Source organism: Saccoglossus kowalevskii, chromosome 14 (assembly GCF_978046115.1).
Source record: "Saccoglossus kowalevskii chromosome 14, keSacKowa6.1, whole genome shotgun sequence".
Lineage (NCBI taxonomy): Eukaryota > Metazoa > Hemichordata > Enteropneusta > Harrimaniidae > Saccoglossus > Saccoglossus kowalevskii.
This window is the reverse complement of record NC_140654.1, coordinates 25,597,325-25,608,007: the sequence shown is the minus strand read 5'-3', so window position 1 is coordinate 25,608,007 and position 10,683 is coordinate 25,597,325. Positions and strand designations below refer to the sequence as shown.

The window sequence follows — 10,683 nt, the reverse complement described above, 5'->3', positions numbered from 1 at the left end:
ATATGCGTTCTATATGTCGTATATGTGACGCATATGCAAATAACATATTATATTTTAAAGAGTAGCATTATAGAATGCCAGATGTTTGCCCAGGGGCAGTGAACTATTTTTAACAATGAGTTGAGCCGATATGTCACACATCATTTAAATGCAATTGGTGGCAGTTCGCAGTTTGTTGTTGAATTTCAAGAAAACAAAATCTATTTATCGTCACTGAATTTTTTAACATGGAAATCTACGAGCAAGTGCGACTTGACTGGGACTCGTCATTCAGAAGATTCGAATACTTCTCTATTTTCAATGGTCGTTTAATGAGGCTACAGGTTTATACTTGTTAAAAAAATATTCTCCGTGGACGTGTATATTGACTAATTCGTAGTAAAATATGCAATAATCAGAGGCATCAAGAAAAAAATACCTTTTTAATTGTGTAAACTTCTCCTCTTAATGAAAGTCACCATAAATTAAAATAAAATAAATTTCTCTTCATGAACCATAATGACAATAATCTGTATTGTCTTTCATTGAGTAATTAAGATGCGTTTTTTGTTTTTGTTTACGCAAGTCTCGTTTTTATTTGGTTCATCGTATACACGTTTAACAGTGCCTTAAACTTACAAATCAATTATCATTATTAACATGATGACATTGCTATTCTTTGCTGTATATATTTGTAATTTATTAGTTGCACTTAAGGAAAAGATGCAGGTTGGGAGACTATATTTTTTAATTGGCTCTAACTACGGTGATTATGGGAGTAAAATATAAATTTTACCCATCAAGTTATATATCATTTAAAAACGTTTTATTTAAACGTTCAATTTTTATGATTTACGCTATTGTACTATATCATATTAAGTGGTATGGATTTTGGGTTAAAATCATGCATTTTAAGTGAAAATGCACTTAAAACTATTTAACTTTTGAATGCACACTGATTTTGATTTAAAAACACTTATTTAAAATGTCTGTATACCAGGAACATAATGGCATAATTATTAGTGTTTCTATTGAAAAGTTTGCATACAGTGCTCTTTGAAACATTCATATTTTATAAATCCTTCAGAAATAACAGAGCTTTATTGTTTCTGTTCCAGTGGAGACAACGAAATCATACGAAGCCATTTACTTAGGATAAACCTGAATAATCGCTCCTGAAAATGTCATTGAAAACAAATGAACCGTCTAAGTTAAATAGTTTTAAAGTTGAAATTTTGAGTGAAAAATGAAAAAAAAAATGTAAAAAAAGTCATAAAACGAACCATTCGCTTCATATGTGTAAAAAAATCAAAGAAATACACTATAAATCGAAATTTGTTGATGTTAAAATTTAAAAATATTTACAATTCGAGGGAAACAATAATAATCGTACGCGCAGTCACAACTAGCACGAAAACTGTCATGGCGTCATGTTATCAATTCCACTGAATGATGGGCACATTGGATTACGTAAACCCGATGAGATATTCACACAGTTATATAAAAATAGCGATCGCCATAAGCTGGGTTGAGTTAAAATTTACCATCCTTCAAACTTTTGAAAACAATACTTTGTATGACGCAGTTTCCGCGACCCCTGATAATGAACCATGCGAAGTTATTCAACGCCGTTGATTACACAGCGGCTATTCGCAGTTTTTACTACTCAATCACCCAAACGCCGGTGAAACAATTCCGAAATGAAGTCGCATTGGAAGGGAAACTATAGTAAATCGAGGAAGGTTTCATTCAACTACAGAAAAGACCGTCGAACCATGCCTTATGGTAATACCTCATTCATAGAGTGCCATTATGATAGTACCAGAGGTCACCAAGCACAACGTACTTTGCGACATCGCTACCGGTGAATGCTAGCTGACAAGGGGGTTTACGATGAAGGTAACCATGATTACATCGCAGAGTGCGCGATTTTTCCGCGGTGTTTAAAAACAGTCGGCTTGTCTGTAATTTTCAAGGTATTTTTTAGTTTTAATTAACCGAGCATTTTACCTTTGTGTATTTTGACACTAAAAAGTTAGTTATTGATGACAGCAACAACAGTGTTGTTTGTCCATTGCATCGCAATGTACGGCACGGTGATCGTTACAGCGAAACGAAAAATTGTGAAAATTTGTTTTAGTTTCGCCCACAGTGCAAATCAAAAACACATTAAAATTAATTCAAAATTTAAAATTCGCTTTTCAAAGAAGAAGCTTGGCAATCAAAGAGCAACGCAAGAGTACCGCATACCATACTTATCTTGATCAAAAGATAGATACTGTCTGTACCGGTAAAAAATGAAACAATTTATGGGGGACAAGAACTAGTATCATCTCAGCGAGGTCTGGGGAGCTATATGTGTCTACTGTCTAATAACAGAGCTTTACATTGTACATTAGTACCCCTAAAACAAATTATATTGTTTTTCATTCAACATCATGCCATTTGAAAGGCTCTGTGAATATGTTGTGAATATATAAGGCTCAGTGAACTAACGTGTATTACTGTTTGTATAGTCCAGCCTACAGCTCGTATAAAGAACCTAATCCCAGCCCTTGGGTGGTCGGTATTTTACTAACCACCTATTCATTGCTGCTTGTTGAGTTAATCTGACCAGAGGAGATACTACATTATTTCTCTGTCATTGTATCGAACAATGCCACAATGTTGTATATAATTGCCACTGTTCGTCAATGCATGCACCAGCTTTATCAAGCGTGTTGTTAATTCTACATGTTATGTTGATGAATAATAAAACGTTATGCCCACCTAATATGTTTTTATGTAGTTTCCAGTTTCACTGCAGTTGTTCCTTACATAATATATTGTTACATTCCACCCACCTAACAGAAGTCACTAGAACTTACCTCAAAAATAGATTCGTACCTCGTACCAAGTATTGATCCAATCTAGTGGTAACAACATTTTTATCTTTGACCTAATTGTACAATAAATGTAAATGTTCTAATCCAGTTCTGAAGTGGTACTGATTTGAAATGCACCTCTACCATTTACACAGAGAACAACATCAAGTCAGACGTGGATAGAATTGGAAGCTCAGCATTACAGTGTATCTAAACGCATTTTTAAATCTGCCTTTGCTCCTAATCAGAACCATTTCGTTCAAGGTGTCTTGTTTTTTAACCAGATCAACTTGTTCAACATGTCTCCCACGTAATGTGTACAATGTAAAGTGATAGTATTATTATTTGACTTTGGATTACATTATTATGTATTGAAAGTTCATATACACCTTTGTCGTTTTATTTACATACTACGAGTATATAATACACCTAATCGTATTTTCTCTTTTTTGCATGTCTTTACTGTACACACACTGCTTATAAAATTGAGTGTCAATATTTTTAGTTAGTCCGTGAGCTAAATGTTTTAACGAAATCGAAAGATTTGCACTGCATTCACATACTCATGACAATCTGCCCTTAGTTTATTAACTAACTTTATTATATCATTATGCATTATTACTACAGGCTAAACTTGTATTTACTGGTTCTTCTATCCTTAAAATTTACATCAGAGTCGGTTACGATTCTACATATTTTGTTGTGATTAATAATGGAGCATAGAATTTCATGTAAAATGTGAGCAAAAACACACAGAGGGTCTTTTTCGAGATAGTAGATTAATACATACAAAATAACTCGTACCTGTTATTGTTTTTTGATTACGAATATTGACTAATACAATTATGGTAATTCGTTAAACACTCCTGGACCACCTGATATCGATGTCATGGGAGCCCCTACTTGATAACGGTCCCCCTTCTTAATGTTGCATATCTTACTATCAGAATGCCATGTCCAAATAGTACACAATGGTTCTGCTGTACACTCAAAGCAACAGTCAGCTGCTGTGTCTGCTGTGGTTTGCTTGATAACATCAATAAGTACTGCTGGAAACTTCACCCCTTGTTGCATGTTACATCCCAAATCTGCAAACGATGTGACAAAAACAACAGTTTGATTACACAAATGAGCTCGTAATAAATTGATAACAATTTTTGAATCGAGTATTATTCCATTTCTATCACCATCATTGACAGTTATAATCAGCACCATGTCTGTGGACTACTTGAAGTCAACTTTCCGACATTAAATATAATGTGGTGATGTCATTAATAATTATGAGTAATCATGTGCAATCGTGGGCTGCTATATTATGGGATTGTCACAGTATTAATTAAAAATTTGAAACTGAGACTTTCTAGGTGGACAGATATACATAACGTCACATTTATTGTCGAAACTATTAATGCTAATAGAACCCACATAATGACTTATACAGGGAATATATACGTAAACTGTATGGGTGGACACCCATCGGGTTATCCTCATTAAATCCATAAATTGTATTTCCTTTGAAATGCGATGTACCTGGCACGCAAACTGATAAAATAGACCAGCGTATATACATAGGCACGTATATACAGGTTGTTTCATATGGCACGCGACCCGATTGAACAGACACATGTATGTGGAATGGGGGACCCCAATTATGTTATGGTAGCTACGAGCAATTTTATGCGGCATACGATCTGAATGCCAACGTGAATCACAATTGTCAATCATTGAAGCATGACGTTGCAGACAGACAAAATAACAACCAGGTATTTCAAGTTGCTTTATTCAAGTTTGAATTTAGTAATTACACATGTCATTATTTTCAAATTGATTTATATTTAGTACCGTATGTTGTTTATATTACCATTTTGTTTATTTAATGTTCGATTGCTTTAACGTATTCAAACGTTTTCTGGACAATAAATGTTTATATAATTTATTTGAACTTATGCATTCTATAAATCTCTTTAATAATAATGCCTGTACTCACCTGTACATGTTTCTTCGTCTTCGTTTAGTACAAAACCAAGGTCACAAACGCATTGTAATATTCCATTGACGTTTACACAACTGTGTTCACAATTATGGGAACAATAATTGTTAACTGAAATCAAAATGATAAATATAGTGTTGAAGATCACTGAATTCATGAACAGTACTGCAATACATTTCTTTTAAATACAATTAAATCCTATTTGTTACGGAATTTACATAAAAAAGGCAATCCCAACATGTATTTTAAGTAGAAGATTGATTCTACAGTTGCCGTTGATATTGCTTTATTCACGGTAACTGCATACATATATTCACGGTGTTTACGGTGTTTAAGAAGTCCGCGACATAATATCAACAGCGGAATATTGTAAATAATATACAATTCAAAACTTATATAATATTATGGGAACAATGTTTTTTACACCAATTTCGGCTCTTATTTACGAAGATATGAAAATTTTCTTATTATCCATGGAACCAAATCAGATTTACATTTCCCATGTCCAGGATAGTAAATTGGCCAAAAATAACATAAATTACATAACAATTAAATAGACAATAGACTTGTAGAGTTCCACTCTCCTAAATTATTAAAGAAATCGTGCCGGTAGAAAATATTAGAGTAACATAGGGAATTGACAAAATCGTCACAATAAACAAATCTATTAGAGGTCCATCTCAGAAACCAATGTGTCAAATATCAGTGCGATCAGTTTTCACAAAACTGGCAATTTAAAACAAATATTTGCTGCATACTTCAAGAATTTATGAACCAAATAGTCACTTTATGGAGACATTAGAATTTTATCTACGTATCATGATCACAAACACAATCGTTTTTTATTTAAATCCCAAACTAATTCATGACATTCTTGATACACATGGATATACATGATGATGCGATACCATAATATCTCACAACTTTATATTTTGGGGGAATCCACCTACGTATTAAAACATCAATTACAAAATATGATTACCAACATTTCCCGACCTGACGACTGCCGAAAAATTGTATCATAACTCGACTAACCAGCAATCAGAGTTTCCAACGAGAAATATGCTTTTCTAATTATTTCTTTTGCCCAAAATATATACTTCAGTTAGTTTGAACGTTTTTGGAATTATAGCCGAAACTGAATTACAGAAGGAAATAATAACAATTACAAGCAAAAGAATATTGATAGTGCATGAAGTAAAATCGGTGTACCTTGTGATTGATGATTGCATGCAGTTGTTATGCCATGTTACGCCTCATGTGTACAAATATTATAAATGAACCCTGCAGCCAATGCTAAATCGTTGGCCCAAATTTATTCTAGTTATGGCATGCCTGTGTTGTTAAATTTGGACATGATGAATGCATTGTCAGTGGCCATAGTTTGTGTAAAGGGTGCAATGTTTAAGATAAGGGCGATAAATGCCTCTTTGTCCAATATACACCACGTCAAGTAAAACACTTAACCACGTCAATATATTATACACTTTCCACTGAATAATGAGGAGCAATTGTATCAGATGTGATATGTATATATATATATATATATATATATATATATATACTTTCAGTACCAGATAATAACGCAGAATTACCTTTACAGTACAATGGTAATTGTTGTTTTTTTAAGTTTTACATAAGGAGTACATAATTGTATTATGTAATTCATATAAGATATCGATTCATGTATAATTTATCTAACAAATTAAATTGTGATGTTGGTTTTACTACTTTTTCTTATTGTATTAATTTATTCGCTGAACTGAATCGCACATGGTTTCATGTAGTTTTCAATATACTGACTGTAGACTATTATTATATGGCACGCATTACTATGCTACTACTATGCCATATGTATTTGACATTATAAAGCATGTGTTGAACCAGATTGCTTGCTGGGATATTATGTGCGGTGTACTTAATAAACGGCGGGCGACAAACGCTGGACGTTGGAATAATGAAATTCAAATCATTATTGATTTAATTGTTGTCATTGCAAGTTGAAGTTATCCAAATAATAACGACATTATGAACAATCACATGATATATAGACAAATGTGTATAGATATGGTTAATCTGTGGTGTCATGTATCCTGTGACTGTAAACTACGAGTAGCACTATGGCATGGAAACTGATCACTAAGAGAGAGAGTATGTTAACTATTTTAAATCCTGCCCAATGATGTACTAACATTCTATTCATATACAACTGCTGGAAGTAACAACGATAATGCCGATAGGGATAATAAATATATCTATTCAAGACGTCCTAATAAGAAAAAAAGTAAAGCTTTTGTGGCATGTGCATGCTTTAAGTGCATTCAAACATCAGTATTTAAAAAAAAAAAAAAAGTTCCATGCGATAGCGATATTCAAATATTCTTCTTATTCAAATCCGTTTAATTATGTCTCGAGATATAAGCATCCTGTTTATTCACGATTATAATGTTAATCTGCATTCTGGTTTATTTTTGATTATGAAAACCTTATTTTAACGTATACTGTGCCTAGCTAATTTTATTGATTGAATCACAATAAACACGTAGAATCATGTGTTACACATGTTCATCAATATGCAAATTAGCTTAATTAACATGCTAGCACTGTTTCTGGTATTCAGCGTACATTAAGTTTAAATTTAATCGACTACATACTAGGATAGGATTTGTTGTTACAGTTATTGTTCAAGGCAAACGCTTTTCATATACAGTATACATGTTTTAATTTTCCCGTTCAACTTACCACCTCTTGAAGTTAGTGTATCAGTGGAAGTGATGTCCATAATGCTTTTTGGGTTATCTGTTACGATATTCGGCCAACCTGTTATGTCAGTGTCATAGGTTGAACTACTCGTTTTGTCGTCACCTGAAATATAAACATATATTTAAAGGAAAAAGCAGTTTTCACGATTAATCCATGTTTCTTTGTGGAATGTAATAGATCGAAGATATTGCTACAAAATAGACTTTGCGTTCAGCGAACAAATAACTCAGCTTTATTCATCCAAACATACGGCAGAGGTAATGCTTTGCTGTTCCTTTACGAAATATTAAATCAAATGCTAAGGAGTTGCAGAGCAAATATGATATCAGCCAATGGCTGCACCCGTTACCATGGATGTGTCTCCCGATCGAAGCATTGTGATATTGGCACTGCTGAATACAATTAGTAAACTATGTATTTCTAAAATTCCTATAGTTTGTGTTTATATTATCTACTTGAAACAATACTACAATATCATGTGATCCAAATGTCTGTACGGGATAATATTATGGTTATTTTTAAGAATTCAATTTTAATATTATTATTCATAAATCTACATAACGACTATTGTGAAGGACATTGATGAAATAGGAAACATCTCTAATCTCAAAACATTCATGAATAGTGTGTGTGTAAGTACTACACACGTATATATGTGACAGTAGTTCGGTTCTTTGCAAAAGGCAATATGGCTGCCTTGTGTGGTTTTAATTTGACGTTATCGCAAAATTACAGCCATGTATGTACAATGACAGTGCAGCAATCAATGCGCTTACGTAATGCCTTCGTGCATACTTTGCGGTATTTCTCTCTTTTGGCAATAAATTAACGAGGAGAAACAACCCACGATAATACAAAATAATAAACAAAGCAAAGTACATGCTGTGAAAAAGCTTAAGTTCTATGACGGGATTGTATTCCTTCTAAATACAAATAGTACTTCTGTTTGAATGTGCAAAAATCAAAAATTCTTGAATGCCTTGACTGTGTGGTGCTAAATAACAATGTGGGACGAAGGTGGTGATTTGGTATGAAGTGTATACAGAAGTAGTTGGTGTGAGTACTATTTCAGGGACAAATACTGGTAGTTCTCCTCACAACCAAATAAATTTACCTGTTTGAATCTAAGTCCTATTAGTAGATTCAAATATAAACTTCACAAAACGAAGTTACTTTGGTTCTGTCCTGTCCTATCAAACGAATCTGAAGGTATGTTGTTTCGATGACTTCCCAACGGGCTCGTTCAAAAAACGTTACCCGAGTTCCTACTAGTTAAAAATAATTTGCAATGATCGACGTCATTGTTACTGCTAATTGTACAGAACAAAATTAAAAGTTAATGAATTAATTAATAATTAGATAAATAATTCGTTATATGTATCAAACAATGCTACATACATTGTTGTATTGTCTCCATTCCCGAAAACATGAACCATGGCTATTGAATGTAATTTTAATGCTACATGGTGCAATGTAAATTTATACAATAGTTACCATGGCAGTAATGAAACATTATGCCAAACAAAAATTGCATTTATAAAATAATAGAAGATTCGTGATCAACTATTTTCAAGCCCAATCGATATTAGACATCCTCTTACATCAACACGATAACTAACTGTAAGTTGGCAAGAAGATAAATAACTGTATCTATAAAAACATGTGACTTGTTATGTGCAGTGAATGAAATGAACATACATTATATAATGGGCTGAGATGAAAAATGTCTGTCGTGATATTTTATACTAACCTGCGATGTACCATGCACAATCTGTACCCATGGTAGCAATAATTGAACCTGCTGCAATCAGTGTAGCACAGGATGAGAGAAACGTAATTAGAATTACAATTCGGCGACGTCGACATTTCATCTGTTCGTCCTAAAATATGAAGTGAAAAAAATGACATGTTACTGCTTGAAGAACTGCCCGAAATTGTTCGAAGGGAACGTTTCGAAATAATTCAAACGTAAGGTGGATTTGGAGCTCAAACAGAAATGTATATTACCGCATCTTTAAGTTGATCCTTCCCAACTATCGGATCCTCTTGGTGTATCGGAAATATCTTGTTCACCATGTCTTCCACCTAATGTGCGTCGACCTTCGCAATGAGATTCCGTGGGAAAGAAGTAATGGATACTGTCTATTTTACTAGTGCATATGCTGAATCATGTATACTGAAAGTGCTATAAGCCAAGAAATAACAGTACATTCTGCCACAAGCAGAACGTTATAGTAATATCAAAACAATTCATGATTGTTTAAGTTTTAAAATAGGCATATTCCTTGATTCGGTTTTACGGTATAATCTCCTAGAGTTTGTATTTTCCTTATGATTCAAAGACTAATGTATTTAGGGCATTTTGCATTGTTTATTGTTTCACTTTAATAGTACCAGAAGTGTTAAAAATAGTTGAGTAGTTTTGTCTTCGTGACTAACGTCTACCTATGTGTGAGGTCTGCGTTTCGACCAAAGCATTGTGCTGTATATTTTTCACATTGAAACGTAGTACATATTGTATGTAACATGAGGTATAAACACTTCCTGGAACAAAACAAATTGAGAATGAGTCAGACTCGAAAATAGATGCAGCTTGTTGTGTTTCCATAAACCCGTGAAGTTCAGATATAACTACGATTACAAACATATAATAATCTAAAAATCTGGTGTGGATCAATACCGTATTCTTCGCTCAGTGCTGGTTCATCCGCTCATTAAAAGTCAGTCGCAGGGAATAAGTGAAATAACAGCACGAACTAACTAACAGAATCAACGAAAAAGCACACAACTAGTACTGTGCTTGTTAACCATTTCGTTCACGTATATTTCCCACAAAGTTGCTACTCAGTGATAACACTTCTGGTCTTCCTGGTGTGACATCACATTAGTCTTGATATAATTTACTCTTTAATAACAGAGAAACAGTAAATTCTGCGCTTTAAGATCGAAGATTTTTCTAAAAATGTTTGGAATACATCAGTTGGTCAGAAAAAATAAAAAGGGAACATTTATTATTGCTGTCACGCCCATCAAAAATGTAATGAAATTACGTATTCCTAATAAAGGTCGTACTTATGACTAACAGTT

At 33.4% G+C, this 10,683-nt stretch overlaps 1 protein-coding gene across 1 annotated transcript; it reads right to left on the bottom strand.

The window, feature by feature from the left end:
• Window positions 1-3,422: 3,422 nt before the first annotated feature.
• LOC146734623 (uncharacterized) lies at window positions 3,423-9,730 on the bottom strand. The gene is made up of 5 exons (XM_085507717.1): window positions 9,604-9,730; window positions 9,347-9,476; window positions 7,576-7,698; window positions 4,831-4,944; window positions 3,423-3,931 (listed from the first exon to the last, which is right to left on the bottom strand). The coding sequence occupies exons 1-5, from the start codon at window positions 9,670-9,672 to the stop codon at window positions 3,687-3,689; spliced, it is 681 nt and encodes a 226-aa protein (XP_085363843.1). The 5' UTR covers window positions 9,673-9,730; the 3' UTR covers window positions 3,423-3,686.
• Window positions 9,731-10,683: the final 953 nt, after the last annotated feature.

What these genes read in the sequence shown, in the direction of transcription:
- LOC146734623 (XM_085507717.1), bottom strand. Translation starts at nt 9,672, where the DNA reads ATGGTGAACAAGATATTTCCGATACACCAAGAGGATCCGATAGTTGGG. An exon ending in AGGATCAACTTAAAGATGCG is followed by an intron (nt 9,477 to 9,603) that starts GTAATATACATT and finishes TTCATATTTTAG; the next exon opens with GACGAACAGATGAAATGTCG. An exon ending in TACACTAACTTCAAGAGGTG is followed by an intron (nt 4,945 to 7,575) that starts GTAAGTTGAACG and finishes TTTTGATTTCAG; the next exon opens with TTAACAATTATTGTTCCCAT.